Source organism: Strix aluco, chromosome 1, assembly GCF_031877795.1.
Source record: "Strix aluco isolate bStrAlu1 chromosome 1, bStrAlu1.hap1, whole genome shotgun sequence".
Taxonomy (NCBI): domain Eukaryota; kingdom Metazoa; phylum Chordata; class Aves; order Strigiformes; family Strigidae; genus Strix; species Strix aluco.
Genome location: NC_133931.1, coordinates 19,946,161 through 19,971,428, shown reverse-complemented (window position 1 = coordinate 19,971,428; position 25,268 = coordinate 19,946,161). Strand labels below are relative to the sequence as shown.

At 36.1% G+C, this 25,268-nt stretch overlaps 1 protein-coding gene across 1 annotated transcript; it reads right to left on the bottom strand.

Annotated features, from left to right (window-relative positions):
- EIF3E (eukaryotic translation initiation factor 3 subunit E) lies at window positions 1-25,268 on the bottom strand. Its single transcript, XM_074810496.1, has 13 exons — window positions 25,128-25,268; window positions 23,207-23,321; window positions 20,128-20,245; window positions 16,069-16,111; window positions 15,507-15,611; window positions 13,432-13,557; window positions 11,832-11,956; window positions 10,598-10,724; window positions 8,399-8,500; window positions 7,299-7,408; window positions 1,676-1,778; window positions 1,292-1,426; window positions 1-165 (listed from the first exon to the last, which is right to left on the bottom strand). The coding sequence occupies exons 1-13, from the start codon at window positions 25,215-25,217 to the stop codon at window positions 127-129; spliced, it is 1,338 nt and encodes a 445-aa protein (XP_074666597.1). The 5' UTR covers window positions 25,218-25,268; the 3' UTR covers window positions 1-126.

Here is a 25,268-nt window from a genome sequence, read left to right as displayed (position 1 = left end):
TTAAAATTAGCCAATTTTATTCAAATAATGTTAGATGTAACACAATTACCTTTTCTCAAAAAGGTTACATATTTATGTACTTTTTAGTCAAATGAAAACTGATTCTTGCCCCTCTGCAGAAGTATTTCAGTAGAAGCCAGAGTCTTGAGTAGCCCAGTTAGGTGCCTAAAGAATAAATAAATAAGGATCAGTACAAAATAATTACTATATTATCTGTTTGTTACTGAAATTTATGAGAAATTATTTAAAAAATTTTAATACTAATAAATGGCTAAGAAGTGGGAGTATTGTTAATTAGTGAAGGGTACCCTGTAAGTTTAAAGGAAGTGTTGATATAGCAGAAACACATGCTGTAATTAAGTTGTACAGCCTGAGTTCCCCAACCTAGTAGTTTCAAAAAGGAGTTCTAGAAGATTCAAAAAAAAAAAAACCAAACTTTGGCAGCTATGTTTTTTTAAAGAAAATAGTATCATGTTAAGTTTCACATGACTTCCCTTTAAAGGAATAAACTAATCCACCACTGCTTGTCCAACTTCCATCAATATTTCAGCAGTGAGGAAGCCCTATAAAACTTTTAATATTTTCTAAGTTCTTTTAACATGTGGTTTGTTTTTTTGGTTGGGGTTTTTTTGTTGTTTTTTGTTTTAAGTACATACGTCCAGGTCCTTAGTAGACTTCAGTCATCTACTTTACACTGTTCTTGTCCCTCAAAGCTTCCCATATTGCAAAGTGCACAGAGGTAAAACCAGATGATCTTGACGACTTCGTTATTTTCACTGGTTCTACTTAAACCTTTGGCTGACCTAGTTATATTCTCTAGTGTTTAATAAAATGAGTTTAACAGTTAGGGTTTTGCACTACTCCCCTTCATGTTCCAGTTTTAAGCATCAGTCATTCTTCTCTCAATACTATGTATGTATACACCTACAGATAACTTTCAAGTACAACCCACTTGAAAAAAGTAATACAACTACTTTTATAAATGTTACCCTTCAAACCCAGCCCTTTTCAGGTGATCATTTAAAGGAATTAGAATCAAATGATGACAGAAACATTACCTAGTAACGCAACAACAAAAAAAAACCAACCCTAGTGATGAGAAGAGAGGTGAGAAGAAAACAAGAGTACTGTCTAACGCTCACTACAAGAAAATAAGCCTTTTCAATTTATTATGTAGTGCCAGAACTTGAAGTAGGTACATCTGATGAACTAAGAAACAGGCTAAGAATTATACTTAAATATCTCACAAAAAAAGATAGCAGGAATTCCAAAAAGTATGACTTATACCAACCTCAGATCTACCACTCTGATTCAGTTTCTTCTCAATGTTCATAGCCAACATTTGACTACGAAAAGACAGGCTTTTGGTCTTTTCAATCACTTGTTGATAAGGTGAGACTGCATTGTTGCCCATCACTACATGGCCCTAAAACACAGGAAAGATAGAGCAAATTTAACAATCACTCAGAAGGCATATGCCTTTAATTTAATGTTCTGTTTCCAGAGCTTTCACAAATCATCTTACACACAAGATTAAAAAAGAGTAAGTGAAGTCCACTACACATTATGGGAAAATAAAAAAAGCAGAAACCAGAATTTGCAGTTTCTGAGTAAGTTAAAAGAAATTTAATGAAAAATTTAACACGTTCACTTGGATCCATCTACACAGCCTTACCAGCTTTGAATCCAGTTTGGCATCTAATCGTGCATTTCGAATTAGATTGACAATCCATCTTTCCGCTTCTTCCGGAGTCATATTTAGTTTATCTGCCAACATACTAAAAGATAACAGACTTAATCAAAAGGTGAAACAGAATCCCTCTAATGTTGGTAAACATGACTAAGGACTGAATACAAGTTAAATCGACACAAAATGTGGCACAGCCCAAGACCTGTATTCAATAAATACCACATATCTGGGAAGCATACTTTCATTTGACTGAAATGACTTTAAAGCTTACATACATGCACTCCTGCACATCTCCCACCCCCACTGCTTTACACTGGGACATTGTGAATAAGGAATTCACATCCTGAAAGTATACTTAGTCATCATCTTGCACTTAAATCTTGACCTGTACTATTTTTATATATTCCTATTAAACCTTGCCTACATGAACATTCTTTGGAAAACTGTAATTAAGTAAATCTCACCACAACATAAAACAGCAACCCATCATTATAAAGAGAACTGAATTGCTTTTATTCTTATGTAAATGCAGTCAGCAGTCACAAAGTTTAGACTAGTTAGTCCAAGAAAGCGTCTCTCAGTATCTCAGTAGCTCATTTAGCAATAAACTTCACCCTGAAGTTTCAGAAACAAGAGCCATGAGACAGCGTTTGGTATAGAAGATGTGACAGATACACTATGCTCAAACTTGTTGCAATTTCAAAGAGAGATGGTGGGGGAGGACAGAGAAAGGAAAATTCTTAATGAAACAAGTACTCTAGTCCAAGAATAATTCTTTCTTATGGTGTTTCCTGTGGCTTTCCAGCCAACTTCTTTAGTTTCCTGCTGGCATTTGGCTCATACAGGACATTTGTAATGCTCATTCTTCCATCAGCTTTCAGACTAAGGTAACAAACATGAGGTGAGGGCTACAGACATGACCAAAAGGCCAGCTGGCTACGCTGAGTTGCACAAGAGGTCAATTTCCCACCATTTTACAGGATCTTGCTTAAACATATTTTTCTGCACCTGAAAGAGTGATTTCCTTCTTGATGATTATGAATGTGAAGCAAATACTTGCCTCGTCCACCTAGATAGACTATCTATATAGTCACCTTTATACAGTCTACTCTATGTTCTTGATCTCTCACTCCTCTCCCAACTACAAAAGTAAATTCCATTTTTTGTCATACAAACATGAAGTGAGGTGAATAGAAAAAAAAACAAAGTAACTTAAAATACTGAACTTGCAAGAACTCACTGCAGTGAAACAACACAAACGGGCAACAAAGTATGTGGAGTTTGGCAAAGCAAGGGGAAGTAAATTCCAGCCACAGTTGCTACCCTTCTACTAGAACTGTTAAATTATGGTTGAATTAGCAATTCTAGAGAGTTAAGGCAGACAAGAGAACAGAAGATATCAGGGATGTAAATTTTTGTGGAATTATCAGTCATCTAGGCAGAATAAGCCTATTTCAATAAGGAATATAATATCTGAATAGGAAGAAGCTACAAATTCCTTTACTACCTTTCAATCAGTGATGCTAAGCACCTCACTTGAAACTGAAGAAATTTCAAACTTAAAAGAACATGGGGTAGAGTGCATGTGTGTTGCATGTTCTCGTATTTCTCTTTCAGAAGCATCAATAGGATTCAGATAAAGTAACTCCTCCTCCAGATGACCACAGGAATGGCTACTGCCACTACACTGGGGATTAAACTACCTACCTTTGGGATTAAAGTGTGGAACCTCTGTCCTTGGAGGTAGTCAGGAATCAACTAGACAAGGCCTTAAATAGCCTAATGGAACACTGCAGTGGGTCCTGCTCAGAGTTTTAATCGGATGCACAGGACTGAACCAGATGTCTGCCAGAGGTCCCTTCCAACCTATAGCACCTTTCTGCTTAACCTAAAGAACTTGAGTACTTGGCAGAGAAGAGGGCACAGACTTCTGGAGAGTAATTCCAAGCCAGAAACTATGAAGTGCTTTGTATCACCTAGCAGATAATTCTACTTTTTCCTATTATGCCTAGATTTTACTAGCTCAACTTCTTCAGAGGTGGGATTTTTTAAATTAAAACATGTTCTATAAACAAATATATAGCATATATGCAAGCACATGACAGAAATAGCATACCTCTATCTAGGTATTTTTTCCTGCACATGCATTTGAATTAACTTACAAATCTCAGCATGAAAATGACAGGGTAGAAAGGGATATGAAAACCTATTTTATCTCAACTTCTAGCTTTGTGATTTACATGGATTTAAAATCTTAATGTAAGAAAAGTTAAAGTAACAACTATCTTTTAATGAAATAAAGATGTCGGTATTTTAAAAAACCTAAAACTTTATCAGACTTTGATGCAAAAGATGACCTTATTTCAGCACTTGTGGCAACTGTGTTCCATTTTAGGATCTGCTTGCAGATTACACCAAAACAGCCAGCACCACCCAAAGTGTCTGGATGTATAACATGGAGGAGGTATTTGCCTGGTAAAGCAACATACACAGCCAAAAAAGCATTCTCCATCCTTCCAGAGCAAACAAAATTATGTTACAAATAATACTATTCTCCTATTGCACTGTTAAATGGGTATCTCATACTCTCAAGAGATGCAAACTACAGTTTAGCCCCCATACATGTTTAATAGTTCAAGTAATAGTAACACATTCAGATTTACAAACACATATTAACACCATTAACAATAAAGAATGGAAGCAAGAAAAGTTGTTACTTAGATTACCATTGTTTATAAAGATCCCCACTACAATCCAATAAAAATTAGTGAACCATAATGAAAGAATTTTATTAATATTTAAGGAATACTGTCTACCATTTCAAGTTGCAGGTGATTTCAAAGGGTAATTTCCCAATGGTAGTTTCAAAAATAGTTCTTTAGATTATTTCTGTACCTGTTTTATAAAGGAAATTCACTTACTTGGGTCATGCTAGGGCCAGAGTTATTTAGGTTTTCCTTTGCTTAAAAGGCAAGTTTACTGAATTCTACATATTTTCATATATAAACAAGCCTACTGTTTTCTTCTGTACTGCACACAGAAGAAAAACACATAGAGAAGAAGAATGAAGCATATTCAGGTCTTCAGTTAAATACAGACATATCAAACTAACCAAAACACATTCTGGATTAATTTCATCTATTACTTCTATTAAACATAATATTTCAAACAATAAACTAATTGTAAGATGGAGATGTATAAATTTTAAGTTGCAACTGAAAGCAACTACGTCCTTTGAAAAAATGTCAGCTGTCTGACAGATGTTAAGTAGTTAAAAAAGAAACCATTAAATGAGCCATGTATTTTCCATTTAACATAAGGCATAGCAGATTTCCCACTAATTGTTTTCAAATTAGTTCTGAATAGTTAAACAGTACTTATCAAGCAGTGTGGTACAACCAACTAGTTTTAAACTCCAGGAATAGCAGTGGAAAACACTTGTGGACCAAGAAATTGGAGAACTATACCTCATTCAAATGTTTAATTAAAAGCACTTCAACCAGCTAGTTTCTTCAAAAGCAAGTCTGAAATGCACTAAGAAATATTTATGCACCCCACTTAAGCCCAAATCTAATGATTGTTACAGCTTGCGCAGAAATGTAAGACTTACGTCCACAATTTAAAACACAATGACCTACTGAAAAGCATCTCATTACTGACAATTCCACATGCAGTTACCTGAAGCGATACACAGCAGGAATATCTGAAATATGTCCTGACTCAAAGCTTATCACTTGCCACAGAACACACCATAATGCTTATAAAATAAAGACACTGCTACCTATATTTATGCATCACATAACAAAGAGAGTCAACTACAATATTTTCTGTCATACTTGAAGTTGAAATACCACATATGGCACAAAAAATATGAACTGTAAAATAAGTAATAAACACTAAATAAATGACAGCCACCTACCATAGATCTTGATTTGCTAAATAAAGGTTGCTATTTTTGCTGGAATGAATCACTGGTGTGTTACCCACGGTTTATCAGTATCTTCTGACTGAGAGGCTTGAAGCATACCTAAGACACATCCTCAGACTCTCTGCTCATTGACTGGAGCCAGACCAGAGAAGCACACTGCTTAAAAAGATATCTAGTCTTTACTTAAAAAAGCTTAAACATCTAGTTTCATTGAAAACTTATGCTGGAATATGTGCAGTATTCACAGTACTAAAAATCAATTGTAGCAAAATTGCAAGACACTATAGGGTTTTATATTCCCCAGAAACTCATTCCTAAGAAAACTTTATTTACATTTTTTTCTTCAAATGCTTATTCAAAACCCCTTTATCCTTAAACATGCAATACTCTGCTTAAAGTCATTTTAGATAAAGCATTAGTCTCCTTATAAAAATGAACCTAAATATGGAAGTTTTGTTCACAGTATCTAGTTCAGTTTCCTGTGACTATGCTTAAAACACAATACACCACAGCTGATTAAACTGCACAGATCCACTGTTTGCTTTTTACATTGAACTCATTGACTATTTTAAGCTGATACAAAGGATAAAAAAATAATTTCCCAAATGCACTGAAGACAAATGTGTCACCCAGTGAAAAGTAATGAGTCTTTGTCCTTTCTCCAACTACACCTATCTATGAGAAAAGTAATCCTTTCAATAAGCTTGCAAAATCTCTAAGACAATTTTCTCTCAAGTCCTTTCCTTTTGAAATCAAGCACTGTTAAATTGGTTCCTCAGAGGACCAGACACACACACTTGCTCTGGATACAAGATCGTAACAAGACTCCATTGCACTTGATCGATTTAACAGCTTTGGTTTCTGCTGTCTCAAGGATCTCTCCACTGTTCTCCACCATTGAGATTTTTATAGCATTCAGTTTTTCACTTCACTTTTTTTCCTTTTTAAATTTAAGGGATGTGGAAATATTGGGAATGGGGGCAAAGGCTTAAGTGGAAAGGGATCTCAAGCATGCATAACATCTTCCTGCTTAGTTGCTACAATAGAGGCAATCAGAGCTGATCCATTTGAAAAGTCTGCTTTTACAAAATTAATCTGAGTAAACACCAGTCATCCTTGCTAATAAGAAGACAATTTTCTTGCAGCCGGATCACTCACTTTGTGCCATAGGGAATAAAATCTATTGTTCTCTATTTAATTAATGAAAAAAGCAATACAGTTCTAAGTTTTCAAAGAATATACCTACAAGACAGACATGGGTATCTGTACCTACCAAATATAAATTTAAACAATCGCTGTATTTGCAATTTATATTAGGTGACACTGGGTATGAAAGTTCCCATTAAATCCAGTAGAGAGCTAACTTGACACCATGAGAAAGTTTTAGCTTGAAAGCACTGTTTGGTTGGGGCGCTGGGGGTGGTGAAGAGAGGTTGTTTTAAGTTAACCACGAGAACTCAACTTTAAAATATGATTGCTGTAATTTAAGTATATCACATTATTTAAGTATACCACATTAGAGCTATAAAACTAGGAAGACAACTATCCAAATTAAATTTTAGTTAATGATTTTCATTCCATCTGATGAACTGAATATTTTACTACTGAAGTTTACACTGTTTGTCAAACTATCATCCATGATTGATTTTTCTGAACTGGTGTATTAAGAAGTTAACTTACCCAATGCTGATACATTGATGGATGCGACAAAAGGTCTCAAATATAAAGAGACGGGCATTCTCAATGAAGTCCTCAAGGCATGCCACTAAGAAGAAGTCATTCACAAGCACCTGCAAGTGCAAGGAGAAAAGGAACACTGAGAACAAACATGGAAGTAGTCATTTACTGATAGACACTGTCAATAAACAGGATCAGTGAACAGCCCATCTAAAAACAGTTCCTGGTGTGTTCCAAGATGTGGAGAAAAAGCTACAGATTTAGCAGAAATTTTCGTTGTTCTACAGCTTGCTAAACTAAAATTGCATGCTAACATGATCACCGAGGTCTGACTCAAGAAGAGAACAAGGTCTCCTGCTATCATAATTCTACCAAAGATCCCTCCAACATGTAAAATTTAATGCCCCCCTCATACTGTAGAATTCTTCTCTCTGCCGTTTGATGAACATTCTCTTTACCATGCAAACCAGATTACGTAGTAGTGCAAGAATGCCTATACAGTTCAGATTACAGCCCTATGCAGTGAAGATTATTATAAGCCTTCTGATTTACCCAGTTAGGTGACTAATACTAATGACAGGAAAGCCAAACCAGAGGCTATAAGAATTGGTACTAATGTTCAGTTAATAGAAATACTTTTACACTAGTCAACCCAAGTGTTAGGTATCTTTAACTGTTCATAGTAGATAGCTAAGATTCTTCCAAGAATATGTATTTAACTATCCTAATGTAATTTCACATTACTTTCACCATTACGATTCCAGGATGCAGTATCTTTCACAACAAAAGGCAAATCCAAGCTTTTCTTCAAGCACTTTTCAAACACTAATGGAAAAGTTGAAACTCAGCCAGATACATGATTACCTATACACTTCTTGTTCTAGAACTGCTTAAATATAATTTTAAAGCTGCATCTTTACCATAAGTCTTAAGTGTTACAAAATGAGTTGTCAAAAAACCCCCCAAAACCACACATGCACACCTGTGGATTGAGTCTCATCAGAAAACATTGGCAATGGACTCAAACACCACTTCAAACAAGTTAGCTGGCCATTGTGAACTTGAGATCTTTACTTAAGGAAGGGAAGTCTTATAAATCTTACTGTTTCACACTCCCTCAGCTTCTTCTGTGCACCATCAAAATCGAAATTAACGTACAAGCATTCCACAAACTCTGTGATAGGGTCCCTGTATGTGTAGGACTCCTGTCAAAAAATTAGGAACAATATTAGAAATCAAGGCCACAAGATCACTCCAGTCTTCCTTATATTCTTCAAACAAAATTTAATATGGGAAGCAAGTCCATATATCATCTTAATTTATTTAAGTTAAACTTCCCGATTCCTCTTATAAAAGTTGAGTAAGTGTGCTCTTCCCCGCCCCCCCCCCCTCAATAGTATGGATGAACAACCAGAAGTGCAGTTTCATCTTCAGCATTTAGTGGTGCAACCTTTGCATTAAAAAACAAGTCAGGGACTAGAGCTGGTTGTGTATCAAACCTCCAAACTTCTTAAGATATGGTAGAACAGATAGTCTAAATTCTGATTTCAAAGACTAGTCCAACACCAAATCCTTCATGCTTCAAATTGAATGATCCTATGATTTACACTAACAACATAGTTAACACAAATAATGCTACTTTCTATATACAAAATGCTTGAGTTTATTTTGGCATTACAGGAATTACTCAACATTCTTAACTACAAGGCATAAACAACACTAGATCTATATAAATCTGTGTAAATTAAGACATAATTTAACATCCTCTGATATGTCTCTAACACTTATTTTAAGACAGCTTAACCCACTATCTGTCAATATCTGCTTCGGCATACAAGAAGATCAGCAGATTAAGGGAATTACTGAGATTTTTTTTCTGAGCAAAGCTGTTTTTTCTTCTACAAAAAATGTATTTACAGTCTCATTATTTAGGTTTAAAATTCAGTTTTATAGTTAAAGGGTTTTTTTACATCAAAATAGTACTTGTTAACCACATAATTAACATCCACTATGTAAAACAGTCTTGGATTGATCACCTTTTAAAATAGATACAAACAAACTGCTTACCTATCAGTTCAATACTTGCAAAGGTATTAGAAGCATTAGCAATCTCTAACTGCTAGTAGAGCAATCGGCCTACCATATGACATCTGACAGAACACTTCATTCAAGGCTTTGTTTTTCCTATGTAGACAAGTTGCTAGTTATCCTGTCTGAACTGCTTTCAAATCTGTAAAACCTTTGCCATTTTATGATTTAATATAATGAACCATACAGAGTAGAAGAATACTAAGAAATAAATCTCTTACCAGGTATTTCAAAGCCAAAGCCAGAGTTGGCATTTTCAAAAGGAACACCCTAGTGATTGTTTTTTTATTCACACCAATTGTACAAGATAAAATGAAAGCAAAAAAAAGTTGTAAAATGTTACTTTACTTCAAATATTAGAAATTCATATTACATGAGAAGCTCAACACTAAAATCAGTTTTTAGCTCAGAAGATGAGTCTCAACGCTTCGATTGGTTTATAGTTTCTTGTGCTACTTTTTTGAACACTAATGCTTAAACACAAATTAAGATATGCTTAGAGTTTTATTTTTGCATTGACTGTGCTTTGCATAGGTAGTTACATAAATGAAGTGGATCCTATCAATTGCTAGCCTGTAATAACTGCACTGTCACTATATACCATAGTTTATTATTCAGAATATATGTTATTATCATCAAAAGTGTCTGAAGCATGATGGCTTGTAAGCAAGTTGCATGCCAACTTCAGATAAAAATCTTTGCCATAACCCCCTTGTTTGCTATCAAGCACAATTCTTTTATTGCTCACGTCCATGTCTACATCCTCATGTAACTGTGCCAACAGAAACATTTTCGAGAAACTGCACATGAACACAAACCAGTGCACACAGTTCAGTGGTTATGAAATGCAAACAAGATCTCTTATTCATACAACAATTCCTTGTAGGGATAGCTGAAAAAGAAGAATCAGATACAAAGGCATTTCACACGTCTTGCTGAATTTTCTGCATTTAATCATACAGAAAGAAAAGCAAAATTAAGTGCATATTCTATTTTATTCATTGCTTGTTGACATGAAAGGAGGAAAAAAGTTATTCCGTCCTCCCACTGGCTGACAATGCATTTTGCTTCACAAGGGAAAATTAGTTCCGTGAGAGAAAGTGAGCACCAAAATCCATAAGTAGAAGCCCTAAACCAGACGTATTATTAGAAGAAAGTTATTATGGAGTCTTGGTAAAAAAAGGACAGAAAACTTCCGATATTTCAGTCCTTACCTGCTGAATAACCTTGACTAGATCTTTCAGCACTTGTCTACGTTTTCGAACATCCTTGTTTGTTATGACTGCAGTAGTCAGATATCTGAGGATATGCGGGCACATTGTCTGAATTGCATTGAGATATCTAGAAAGAAAAAAATACAGATAAAGCTCAGATAATGCAATTTTGTATTAAAACAGTATTCATGATAAATAGCTTATGCACCTTTTATGCAATAGAATACCAGGGCTTATGACTGACCATTTATTCAGATGTAGAAGAATGACTTATTTCTGTTAACCTTGTGATCACCTTTTTCAGACAGGGAAAAGAGGGAGGGAAGCAAGGGGAAGAGAAGGCAGCAGTGCACTAAGGAGAGAAGGAGCTAACACTGCAAGAGAACAGTCCATATGCTAAACTGATGTCAACACTGGCCTAATCTGTCAGCTACACTGATTTCACAAGAGGGGTTTGCATGGGCACACAGAACCACAGGAAGTCCTTTTTCATATTGTCATCCGAGCCTGCAACTTTCCTGTTCAACTCTCCAATAAACTAGCCCATATTTACAAGTGAGAAGTATAAATTAAAAAACAAACCAACACATACACTATGAAACAAAAAGGAGACAAAAAAGCCCACTAAAAATTACTAGTCTACTGGGATCATCATGCAAGAAATTCAACTGCTTTTCTTAAGTACTATTCTCCTATTCTAATAGATTACCTCCAACCAGGTACTCGAAGGAGAGCAAAACTTGTAACTAATTTCAAGTGTTAAGCTGTTCTGGACTCCTAGATCTATAAGAAGTCAGCCCTCTCAAAAATGGCTATAGTGTTTCAATTTTCATTTTTATTCTCAGATTTTTCTCAAGAATCCTTCTTAAACGGGTTTTTTAAAATCAAAATAGAACAATACCTTCCCCTCCAGCCCTAAAAGATGTGGTAGCAGTTGGTAATCTAGCAAAACCAGTTATTCTGTCCCCCTCAAGCACTAGGGAAAAAAAAAAAAAGCCAGTTCTTCCTACTTCACCACTCACTTCCCCTTCAAAGAAGAAGTATACCCGTGCTGAAAAGCAGATTATACACAAAAAAAAGACTTGGGGAGAAAAAAAATTTCAAGTGTTAATATCATTAGAGCTTCTGAAACAGCCTCAGGCTATGGGTTGAAAAAAATGTCTGACAAGTTTGCGTATTCATCATCTGTCTTCATTTTGATTTAAAGACCCCAGCATAACACAACATAACTTACTGCGGTTGATAGAGGAAAAGGTCAATGATATTGTCTCTTCCTTTAGGATGATTAAAAAATACAAACAAAGACCAGTGGATGAGCCATGTTCTTTGCTGAAGAGACTGCAGCGGAGAGCTGACAGACTAAAAGAAAACATAACATCGATTTAAGTGAAATAAAACACAAAGTTTGCATGAATACCAATGCATGGAAACCTCCAAGTCTTCAAAAAGTTTGTGATTTCCTACTGGCTCTTTTTAGCTGTTACCACTCTCAGGCTGAGTTTGACCTCCAGCTTTTTAACCTGTCATCTGTTAAAGATAAATCTGCTGAAAGTTACAACCAAGAAAAATTTTCCAGTATTATATTCCAACTTGTCTGCCAAAATTTGTATTGTTATGGCAAGAGCATGGATTTTAGTTTCCCAAAGACTACCATACTAAGATAGGTTATTACTTCCCTTTTTAATCCTCAATTTTGTTTCTTGTATTCCTCTCTTCAGATGTGATCTGAGGAACTACTTGGCTTCTCTAGCTTTTCAGTTTTTCTTCCTCTCTAAAGCCTCACAAGAGCTTTTTTGTCAGTCTCAGACAATGATGAAACACCATAATCACTTTCAGCCAAGAAATAAGAATGTAACTATCTTCATTTAAACCAGCTGATAATGCACAAATAGGAATTCAGCTCTAAGTATCTGTATTAGCTCCAAATTTCAGCAGCACCTCAAATAGATTGCAAAGCAACATGTTGAGAATGAACTGACATAGCAAGTAATAATCACTCTAAAGAGCATGACAACTACTATGACTCTATCCTAAAAAAATCTTGGGAGTCTAATGAATAAGTCAAATTTAATAGTCTATTATAACCACATAGGTTCATAAAGATGAGAAAATTAGAGAAGAAAATTTATTAACATTAGTTATCTACCACACTGAGAAAGAATCATTCTGGGCAGGGAGGGGACGGACCACCAAAACAAAACACCAAACACCTTTTCAAGGTTCTGGTTTAGGAGAGTAAAACTCTCACATTTCAGATATGGCCACTGAAGATCCACAAGCAGAGAAGAAGACTGAGAGGTCTTCAATCACTTCAGCTGCTCGGAATGAGTACTGCAGCCCCACTCTTTCCCTTCATGTTCTTGGTGCTCATCTGAACTCAGGAACTGATGAGGAAGCTGAATTGGCTGAAAACTATTTCCAGAAACAAGATGTCTTGCATTTTTTGTCAAAAGTGCTATCTTCATGCAAGAGTATAGTTTAATTACATGTATTTTATTCTTTATCCAAAATTAATAGCACAACTATCTGAAATTTAAGCAGCAATTTCACACAATGACACCTTGCCCTCAAACTCATCCTTGAGACTAGTTCAGTTTTCTGTTTACTGGAAATACCTTAAAAGTTCTCAGCTATATTTTCAAGTGTGATAAGAGGAAAAAAGGAGCCTCACTATTTCTTCACAAACACCCTTTGACTCTCCCACAGTTTTAAACAAACTATCTACTGAAGAAGTGGTAAACTATTCCTAAACAAGACTAAGTGATTCGTAATAAAACTTGAATATCAACACGTCTAACCTCTCACCTTATCAACATGACCAAGATTTTACTTACATTATTATCTATTGTCTCCTTCAGTCTTGTGAGATCTTCCATTGCTGCATCCCAATTCTGCATCAGAATTTCAGATGCCAGTTTTCCCCACAGAGAACTCAAAGCATTTCTGTCTGTTGCTGGAACCTATTTTCAACAACAGCAGCAAAGTCTCTTAATTTTTCTTAAATTATTATTTACTTTGAAATATGAGGAAAAAAATATTTTCTGGCAGTAGTTTTAATTGACAAGATACCAAATTTGCATGGTCCTATCTTTCCAAATGGAGTACTTTTAAAAAAGCAATTTAGGGACAGAAGAAACAGCAGTAATGCTTCTGAAGTTGAAACTAGAAAATCCCATCAAAGTAAGACAAAGCTTCACACTACTGCAGTTTAAGTTAAAGAAAAAAAAGAAAAAATGAAATGACTGAGCACCACATGATACACTAGTTCCAATTTTTTTTTATATATATATATATTTTTTTTTTTTTTTTTTTTTTTTTTTACACACCATATAAAAATGCTTCTAAACTGCTAGAACAAGGTTATTTCAAAGCAGGTTCCTGAAGAATTCATGACAGTAGGTAACCACCTTAAAAAAGTTAGTACTCAAGGTTCCTTCTGCTAATGCTGTGCCAAAAAGCATACTTCTTACAGAAACATCCACTAAAACTGCAACTTTGCAGTAGTGAATCTATTTCCTGGAAGGGTAGTCCTAAGGTCAAGCTGTGTTAGTTTTATACAGGAATGAATTACACTAGGTCATTCACAGTGTCAAATTCTCTTCTCAGATCAGTTACAATAGTTCTTTCATAGGTTATGTTTCATCACACAGAACTTTAAACAAATCTCCCATCAGAATTAGTAACAAAAGCCTTATACCAAGCTGTTACCAACACAAAAACAGTACTTTACTTTTTGAAATTAGCTATTTGACATGTAAGAACATAACGCTAAGCCCAGAATTAAAGCATGAAGAATTAAGAATAGCTGCTCACAAGCCTAAGTAAGTAACTTTTATTTCCCCTCAGCACACGGCATGTACCTTCATACATAAGAACTCTTCATCATCAATATTTAGACTAAGAATTCACCTTATTCCTACTTTAAAACCTATTCTGATTAAAGACACATTTCCCAATTTTGCAACAAACCAACCTCAATATACAAACCACTACATAGTTTCAGCAATCACTCCACATATCCATGAGAGATACACAGTTTAGAAGTCATTATCTTCCAGACAACCCAGGTACCAATTTAGCTGATACTTTCAGTTGAGGAAGTTCACACGCACTGTGGTGGTTCCAAATCACATGATTAGTTAGCTATTCACAATAACTGCCTTTAGATACTACAGCTGTTATAGCTACAGTATCTGGATTTCCAAGTAGTTACCTTAAATTTCCATTTGTTAGTAAAATAGCACATTCAGCGACCACCAACAATAAATTTACTGTGTTGAGATTCTTAGAAGACACTAAATCTTCATTCTCAAAATTCACTCCCACCATTAACAAATGATATGAATTACAACAACATGAGAAGAGTTGCTTCAGAGACAATGGATCTGGTTCTACAATTCTCATTTAAGCTGTTTACATTTCCTAGGCAGATGACTTATACTCTTAAAACCATCACAAAATTCAAGAGAAGACAGATGAGAGTTCAGATAAGAAGCTGGCAATTCACCATTACCACCAATTATGTTCAATCCACCTGCAAGCTTTTCACTACTGTTGATAAGATCCACACAAAAAACAAGTAGTATTTTTTTTTAAATATTTTTTCCAGGATACATTTACAGTGAGGAAAGAAGCAGCATTCTGTAATTAAATGTCAACATGAGACATACAAATTAAAAGGACAGTTCTGAATTCAGCATGACAGTAACAGAATTGCTGGAAAACAGTGATGATTATTAACAATTATTTTTCAACTTTTCTTCGGTGCACACAAATTGTTTCAAAAAAGCTCAAAAGTATTGTATTTTAAGAATAAATACAGAAAACTTACCAGTCTAAGTATTTAATTGGGAAAAAACTATCAAACAAACCACAAAACAAAACCCAAAACCAAACACCCAAAACTTACCAGAACTCTAAAGAAGTAGAGATACTCTGCAGCTCCTGAGTAATTACCACATTCATACTGGAATTTTGCATACCTGTAGAGTGTATCTAGGTACTCTTGCCTAAACTGAAAACAAATACAAAAAAAGCTTTTCACTAGGAAAAAAGCTGTTACAAGCCAATTTTGATAGTAAAGTAACTTTTGAAATCTTCAGGTTCTTTGAAAGACATTGTACACAGATAAAACAACAGAAAACTATTATACTCTTAATCCACACCACTGAATTAAAGATTATACCAATACTGGAAAAAGAGGTGAAATTCTGTATTACAAAGTAAAACACATCTTAGTTACCAGGATGCCGCTAACACTGAGCTCCGGCTTTACTTTTGTATAAAGACTAAAAAGTTTAAAGGCATTCAAATAAAATACATTAGCATTAGGAATTCTGCCTAGTAGCTACTTTGGCATGAGACAGGCCAAAATGCTGGTCCGTAACTGCTCAGAGCTGTTGGCTGTGGGGGAGGTTGGATAAAGATATTCAGAACTGAATTCAAACAGATATAAGAATTAAAACACTTACACCATGTTTCTCAGCTAAATAGTCAAACAGCATCCGACCGTCCCTATAATAAAAAAGATAAAAACTGCTGTTTTTGCAAAACAAACATTGTCACCATGCAATGCTCTGCACAACACAACCTTTAGCTGTTAAGAGTAAAATACCTGAATAGAGTATAAATTTAAGATGATACTCCTCCACTGGTGAGAAAAGCAACTGCAGAAACAACAAGCCAACTACTCCTAAAGTGCTGCGAAGAAGTTTTAAAATCTTAAAATTAATATAATTTTAAATAAATAATGCCACCTGCAACAATAACTCGAGTTAAGAAAGGGTGGAAAGTTTTTTAAAATTTGATGGCATCCTTAGCTTTCAGTATGAAAGCCAAATTCTGACTTGAGCTCTTCCTGCTCATGTTACTCTAGCCAAGCAGTTTGAATTTAACACAACAGGAAAAAAATATGCCAAAAACTAAAGTAAAACAGAATTAGAAAGGAAAACTTCTCCCACTGTTAGCACTGGGACACAATGGTTAGCAAGAATACCTCTACCACAGCAAATGCCTGCAGAATGCACAAGTATAAACAGTAACTATATTTAGTTAAGTTCTAAACATCTAATTTACACATGATCAAATTTCTGAAGTTTTGGAGGTTTTTTTTTTGAACATGGATAATAAAAGGACAAGCAATATTATCTAGATCAAAGGAAAGCTCAAGCCTCCAGTAGGCAAGCATGAAATTATCTACCACCAGTTAGTCTCATATTGATGACCAGAGGACTTCAGATACCTGTGGTATTTTTAAGCAATAGTTAACTTAGTGTATAATTTTTTATCCAGTGTCTACAATGGATTTTGATCAGCTCTTAGAGTGAAATTTAAGCACACCAGCTTTTCAATACAATAAGAATTCCATTCAAACTCTGCTGTAATCACCTGGCAACAAGAACCATAGTTGAATTTATATAGATAGTTCATATTCATAAATAGGAAGTATTTTCAATTTGGCACTTCAACTGTATGGACTGTCTTTCTACAATATAGAAAGTATTGATGATATTTTTCTATTCTCCAGCCCCCCACTGAAGCGCATGCTCCATCAACCTGTAGCTACCCTCCACTTCATCTCTTCTGTGCAGTCACACTTAAACAATCATGTGGCAAAGATGACTTGGACAATTCATGGAACTATTATACTTGACAGAACGTGTACTCACGATTTAACTGAAGAGGACAGCACCAAGCTATACATTCCTCTTAGGACAAAGATACAGTAGAAGTGTATGCAGCAGAAAATGTCCCCATTTACTCTGAAGTCAACTGACTGAGTTTAATTAGAACTTATAGTGTAAAATTCTACAGGGAAATGGCACGTTGCCAAGGTAGCCAAGAATGACAATACCCAGTAATACTTGTGGAAGCAGCAAAATAACGTCATGGGTTTCTTCCAGTGGAACATACTTCAAGGATGAAGAATACTGACTAATCCTCTATAATTTTAAAGTCAATGTCCTCCAACAGCTGCTTAGAAAAAAAGCAAGTGAAAAAAAGAAAGAGAAATGTTTTGGCTTATTCTTGAAAGAACTTCCAATTGCAAAGTCTCCTTTATACATCTCCTACCACTTCCCAGACTTTGATGTTCCAAATGGCACTGTCCTGGATCAAAACCTAAAGCCCTGAATATTAATATGCAGCTCTAAATTTGATACAGATTCCAAATCACCAGCAGAAATTCACAGCAGTCAAAGAATTAAAAGTTGCTTTCTACTGTCTGAAGCATGCTACTCAGGTCTAGACAGATCCGACACTTTTCAGCCCGATTCTTTCTCCCTATTACTGTATAACCCCAACAGTCTGGATTAGAACTTGTCAAGCCAATAATCAAAAATCAGTATTTCTGAGCTGCAGAGTTTTCAGACATTTTAACAAAAAAAACAATGTATCAGTTCTGAAACAAAACTTGCTGCATATGAGTAGTAGGACTAATACTTTACAGCATTAGGCAAGTTAAATTCCATGCATTTTTTGATTGTATCTCTTGCTTCCAAACAGGGTGTTTCCAATTTAAAATAAATACTACTGACCAACTTCGGTGGATCAAAGGTCAAGTACCAGAACACACTTCCCAAGAAATGGTAGCACTTAGAATTGCAGCTAGGTCATTTTTTTTCTAGGCCAAATATTATTATAACAACCTACTGCAAAGCAAGAATTGAACAAGATCTCTATATATGGGTCAGAAGTTTAATTACATTTGAATAGAGTTGTGCTAGTATCAGGAAGCCTCTTCTTTAAAGTTAAGATAATCCCAGTTAATAACTTCAAGGCAGTTAACTAACAGCAATTGAGTCTTTCACTTTCAAAGCTATACTTCCAAAAGCTGTCAAACAGCTCCTGGCTTTGCATAAACACCCAAGTCATAAGTAAATGTAAATATCCATGCTGAAATCAAATATAAAAGGTGGCTTACTTATCCTGACCATGCTTTCTGCAGCAGAAACTTAAGTATATTCTGGTGATATCAGAATAGAAAATAGAAGCTTTTTCTGAAGTGCTGGAAAGCTAACAAATTTCATGATTTCTACTGACAACTTGTTTCACGTGCACATTGAGACCCAATGCAGTGCACCTCAACATTTCTGCACTGACCAAACTCTAAATTAGACTATAAGAAATTCTGAAAACCACATGCAGAGTGCAGGAAGCATAGGCCAAATGGGTCAATTAGGTTTCTCAGCAAGTTGGGCAAAGAGGAGAAAGGGAAAAAGGATGATAATCTGCACTCAAAACAAGGAGTAAATTCTAATGAAATTCCTTCCCCTTCAGTGACCCATTCTCTTCAGGGGGGTTGCTCCCAAACAAAGGTACACCTCATCAAGAAGATTTCTGCAGACTAGAAAGAAGGGTTTGTGCAGTCAGTGTTTTTCTAAGATAATTCCAGAAGCAATGTTAAGTGTCTTCCATATCAGCAGATGCATAAAGCTTGCCAACAATAAACCCAAGTACAGGCTTCACCTTCAAATTCAAGTCGAGCCATAGGTGCTCTATCTCATGTGGTATGTTCTATCTGAAATCTTAGAGCAGGTAAGGCTGAAGAAGGATTCTAATTTTCCAGAGTTGGTTAGACACATTTACAACAGCAATACAATGCTCCCTATGTAAAGACAACAAGCAGTAACTTAACACTAAACAAATACCTAGTCAACCCTCTGTTGAAGTTTCATAGTTTAAAATTAAAAAAGATTAATCTTCCTCTAACTGACCAGCTTCTGAAAGCACATTTTTAGAATACTTAACTGAAAACTGACAGGAAGAATTCAAAGCAGATTCATGTGCATTACTTCCTCAAGCACTACAGTTGAACCCTTTCCTACCGAGTCCAATTCAGGTTTAACCACAAGAACTCTCACAGTCCTTAGATACAGTGTGCAGACAAACTCATTCTACTTTAATTACTCCCATGAGCAAAGTGAAAGAAAGTGGATACATCTTAAAAAGATTATGACCACTATCTTATATCAACAAGATGGCCAGTTAAGGGCATGAGGGAGGGGAAGGAGGGAGGAAGGACAGAGTCCTGAAAAATATGTGCTATGAGGCTGAAAGGATGCTTATCCACTGGGCCTCTCTGAATAAGGAAGACAGCACTCCATAATCCTCTGTGGAAGGTAGAAAAGGGAGAGAAAGCAGATGGTCTCCTAGAAAAGAGAATCTGAATTGTTTCACCCCACATTTTCCCCCCAAAACCCCCAAATAACCCCCTTCAAAAAACAAACAAAAGCAGCTCCCCAACCTCCCCAAAACCAATCTTGGCTGTGATTTGACTGCACTGAATGACGGCTGTCACCTGTCCTGAGTTGATTCATGAACATTAGGAACCTTATGCACAGCAGGTAAAAGCACTGAAAAAAAAGAGTAAATTGTGTCCAGCAATTTCAATTACCTGACCACAAGCACTACTTAAATATTGGCTAGAAATAAAAATGTCTGTCTTTGCAGGTGCTATACAGAGAGTTTTCCTATCATCAATGACTAAGAGGTACCAGCAAGCTGTTCTGAGAAATTATTTCAGAAGTTACCTAGTAGACTGCATTTGCCTTGTAGTCTCTGGATCCTCAAACATCTTGACAATAGGTTCAGTTTCAGCTTGAAGCTGCTTCAGCTGTGCAACAACAGTCGTTCTCTTCTCACGCAAAGCTAAACACAGACAAAAAAAAAGATTTTAATGTAATACCTTAATGTTTTACAGAAACCAACCTGTAATTGCATGGTGCTGACAGCAGTTGAACGTGTCTTCCCAATTCCTACCTCACTTGTCCTCTCAGTCAAGTCACAAAACCAGAGATATCTAACAATTCATTAACTTAAAAACCTTCTAACATTTGGTTCCTTTCCTCCTGGGTGGAATTGTAATCAAGCCACTAAAGAGCAGGTATAGCTGGAGCAGTCTGTATTAGAGAAGGTATCTTCAGGCTTTTGCTAAGGGAAAAACAACCTTTTAAGTAAGTTCTCTTATTCCAAGTAAACTTAGAAAACAAGTAAACAGTGCTATGATGCCAGTAAGGTTAATCTTCCTCCAACTGACCAGGTTCTGAAAGCACATTTTTAGAATACTTAACTGAAAATTGACAGGAAGAATTTAAAGCAGCTCCATATGGAAATTATGATTTGAAACACTATGCATGTTTAATTAGAACATTAAACCTTTAATGACAAATAGTTAGGAAATAGAACTAACAGCTTTAGAGTGATTATTTTACACAGACCCAAACCTCCTCACCAAGTGCTACCAGTGCAATAAAATGAACACTTAAATAAAATTCAGAAAAGCCTATATATTTAAAAAAACCCTGAAACAGTAGCACCCTGAGACTGTCTATATGAGCCAGAAACATATGGGAGAAGAGGAACCAAGATCAAATCCCAGGAGAGAACAGTATGAAGGAAGCCATGAAGTGAGCCACACACCAGTACACTCAATGCCACAGTGAACCTATTGGACATTTCTTTTGTGATTTGACTACATATTTATTTGTGAAGGAGGTCCAAAGTGGATAACACCATAATGGTGACTGAGCTAAATCTAAGAATGACTTGCCTGATAGGAAGTGTTCCAATAAGGAGAAATTATCTCCAACTTCCGATGAATCTTGAGATTATAAAAGAGGAAGGGGAAACAGATGAAAGAAAAACCATTCAGTTGACTTACTAAGAGTATGAAAATGTTTTCCTGTGACATCCCCTGGCTGTGTAATTTTAAGTTGATCTCATGAAAGACAAGGCAAAAGCAACTGTAAATTATACAGAGACATTTCTAAGTAGAATAGTGTAAGTGAACTTAGCTTGAATACTTGAAACAGTGAGGTCTTCACAAAAAAAAAAACCCACAGTGTAAAATTCTAATGAAACCAACAATTCCACAAATAGAAGTAAACTGTCTGTACATACATACTGGTAAGTGTTGATGCATGGAGATGACACATACCAGAAATATCTCAAAGTTAAGACCTTTTCATAGAAAGCTATATAAGCAAGCACCCTGAACACCTGACTCTGCATGAAAGTATCACCTCTGCTTAAGTTCATTTTATACTGTTGAATAAAAGCCATAGATCAAACAACAGTAGGTCACCACATAAAAAAAAAAAAAATCACGCCAAACCGATGATGCAAAATCTTCAAGAGATGTGTGAAAAAAGTATAAGAAATTAATTCGACTTCCTTGTAGCTATGACCTTATGAAATTATACACTTAGCAACCTGCTTAGGTGGCTGTAATCAGAATATTAAAAACATTAAACTAGTTACTTTGTGAAAGTGTGCTAGGATTGACATTTCTTGTGCTGTTTACTACTTATACAGTAATATTCTTCTTCAACGATTTAGAAAGGCTGAAGCAAGAAAAGAAAGAGGAAAAGCTATTCAGGCTTTGAGATTTTTACAGCCCTGAGACAGTCTGACTTTTTTTTTAATCAGAACTGATAAGTAACCTAAAGGTGAAGCTATCATTACAACTGTTTCTTAGATTACAGAAGTGAAAACCTCTGGTTCTCATTGTTTATTATCAGCCCCATGCATCATTGCATATACACTCATGAACAACAAAATCTAATGCTAGCATATCAAAGATTTGGTCAAAACATTGAATCTGATGTCCGTAAGTCTATGAGTTCACATCATGTATTTCCAAAAAGGCTAACTGGCAACTCTGCCATTTAAAGAGCAAGACCAGAGGCAGAAGAACTTGTACCTGGCTATACAAAAGCACTTGAGCCTCTTCCTCCTAAACTGCAGGCAAGACAGACTGTAGTCACACCAGTTTAGAAAAAGGTGAGGAATTTCACAAAACGAAAAGAGATGGAGAAATAGGAAGAAAGCGTATATCCAAAGACTAGGGTCAGGAAGGAAAGACACCCCCACAAGCTAACAAACAAAAAAAACAACCCAGAAAAAAAACCCAAACCACAAACCCAAGCCACCCATGAAGGACAGAAATTAGAGAAAGCAAGATATTCTGCTTTTCTCCACCTCTCCAAACACTCCTCAGGAAGATAGAAATTTTAGTAGTAAACAGGAAAGTTTCCAAAATAATGGAGAATACACTAAGATATTAAATTTCATATTCATTGTTATATTAATTATGGTTGATTTTCTTCTAGAGAAACAGCAATTTGTATGTTGACAGAAGCTAAGAAAACATGCATTTTCAAAAACGTCTGTATCTCCGCAAAGTCTAAAAATCAGCCATGGACAAACACATTAATGGAATTACTTACAATGGAAATCTAGCCTTAATATACTGGATGCTTTAAAGAAAAAGTTTAGTGACCCCAAATCGTTGTGCAATAGTGTTTAATTTGACAGATGAAAACCAAGTACAACTCTATTAGGTTATATCTCTAAAGTGCTTGAAATGACCAAATCACCACTGAAATACTTCAGCTATCACTCAAAGACTAAAATCCTGATAGACCAACAAGCCCAGACTTCCCAGTGTTAGGGGATTCTATTTGTTTCAGTATTGCACATCCTTTCTTTAAGGCCAAAGTTAAAGAGTATTCTAGTTTTTGAGTGTAACAAGCGAATTACCACTAGCTATTTAATTTTTTTAGATAGAAAGGTTGTAAAACAAATTTTACTTCTAAATGAGCAGCTTACCATGTGGAATTTCATCAGAATAAAGATTTTTGTACACATCCATAGCAAAATCCACCATGTTCGTATCACTAAGGAGATCCAGTTTTCCTTGGAGTAGCTCTTTTTCATTGTATATCTGAAACAGCAATTGTTAACAGATTTCTTTGAATACTATATAATTTCCAATTCATGTAGTTACCTTTACAGAACAGTTTATTTATGGATTTTTGTCCAATTAAATCATTTTAAACATCAAATCTCATAGCTTTGCAAGATCTCACAGCTCTATCGTTTAGCATGCTTACTATACAGCCTCTCTACGTTTCAGGTCTTGGCAAGATACCAGCAACTTCCTGCTATTTGTGAATGAAGGAACTTCAAACACTAGTTAGAAAACAAGTAATATTTTAGATTACTATTCCTTTAACAGGAATAATTCCTATTACAATTCATGGGGAAAAAATGCAACATAAAAAAATCTCTAAAAATTATATATATTTAAAAGAAAATAATAAAACTTTGGTCAGATTTTTCTTTCAAAGTAGTGAATAGTTTCCACAAAATAATATACTGAATGAACAGTGCAGATTAATCAAATAATTTAAAGTGGATGTCAGAAGTGATACTCAAGATCAAACTTTAATTGTAGCACAGATTAATCTAAAATATGTTGTTACGTGTACAGCATCAGAGCAAATTTGGTTTGGCTCATGTAATTCGATGTTGTTCTTTTAAACTTGTCATATTGGTTTTTAAGACTCCTACCCCACAATTTAGTCATGACTTGTAAACTGCTGTTAGGTCTTCAAGACGTAGGTAGGGGCCTAAACTAGAGTATACCTCAAAAACATACTTTCATGAAGGCTGTATTACAACTGACCACACCATATTTGGACATCTTGGATACAGAACCTGCAAAAGTTTAATTGAGCTCTGAACATCATGTTGTTAAAGCTTTAACACTACAAAAATAACTGTTTAATTAACTTGAGCTGATTTACAAATGCCAAATAAGTAAAAATGCCCCCAAGATGACAGACACAAAGCAAAGTACATACACTAAATATAAAAGCTGTTTACTCTCAATGTATGCATCCTTAATTGATTTGTTTCTGAAGCCTAAAATAATACCTATTTTAAATTAGAAGTTTATGTAATAGTACACATCTTGTTTAAACTTAAAATGGATGAGTGCTTCAGATACTTTAGATTAAACTCTCATAGATCTAAAATATCACCAGCATTATCGGGTTCTTTGTAGCAATATAGTTAAAAATATATATAAAGAGACCAAAGGACAGTATTAGGAGAACTTACACTTGGTTTAAACACTTTAAAATTGGTGATGACAACACTTTAAAATAAAAGTTGATTAACAACACTATCTAGACGGACACAACCCCACGGCTGAGGGGCAACACGAGTGACAACGGCCGCAGACGAGGTGCAGGGCTAACAAGGGCTGTACCACGCCGTCGGAAAATAGGCAGAAAACGAACCACGGCTGTTAGGAAGAGCTTCTACTTTCCCTCCCCCGAATAAGGCTTAAGGGAAGGAAAAAACCCACACCAAATCCGAGGAAGGGGAAAGAGGAGTTCCCTCTGCCTCGCAAGCGATCAGCCCGGACAGCGCCGCTGCGGGAGGAGCGGCTGCCCCGGGTCTCCTCTCGGCCCACTGCCCTGCTCTCCCCCCCTTCATGAGGAAAACCCACACGCCTCTTCCTCGCCCTCTCCCCACGCGGCGCAGCAGCTCCGAGCTCCTTCCTCAGCAGACGAGCTCCGAGTTGCCTCATGGCCCAGGCCCGCGCCACGCAGCGCCTGAGGAAGGAGACGGCGACGGACACGGCGCGCCCAGGCCCGCGAGAGGCACCAGCCGTAGTGGCACCGCCTGCCGCTCCCCCAGCTACAGGGCGGGCTCTCCCGCCTCTGGGGTGGCCGCGTACCTCCTTGACGGAGAGGAACTCCAGCAGCGGGAAGACCAAATGCCGGTCCAAGAAGTGCGCGATCTTGGTGGTCAGGTCGTACTCCGCCATCTTGGCGACGGAAAAGAAAAGAAAGAGGCGGGGCTTGCCGGCGCGCGGGGA

Coding starts and splice junctions, on each gene's coding strand:
- EIF3E (XM_074810496.1), bottom strand. CDS start 25,217: ATGGCGGAGTACGACCTGACCACCAAGATCGCGCACTTCTTGGACCGG. Junction 23,322..25,127: donor AGTTCCTCTCCGTCAAGGAG/GTACGCGGCCAC, acceptor TTGCTGTTTCAG/ATATACAATGAAAAAGAGCT. Junction 1,779..7,298: donor CATCAATGTATCAGCATTGG/GTAAGTTAACTT, acceptor GTTATCTTTTAG/TATGTTGGCAGATAAACTAA.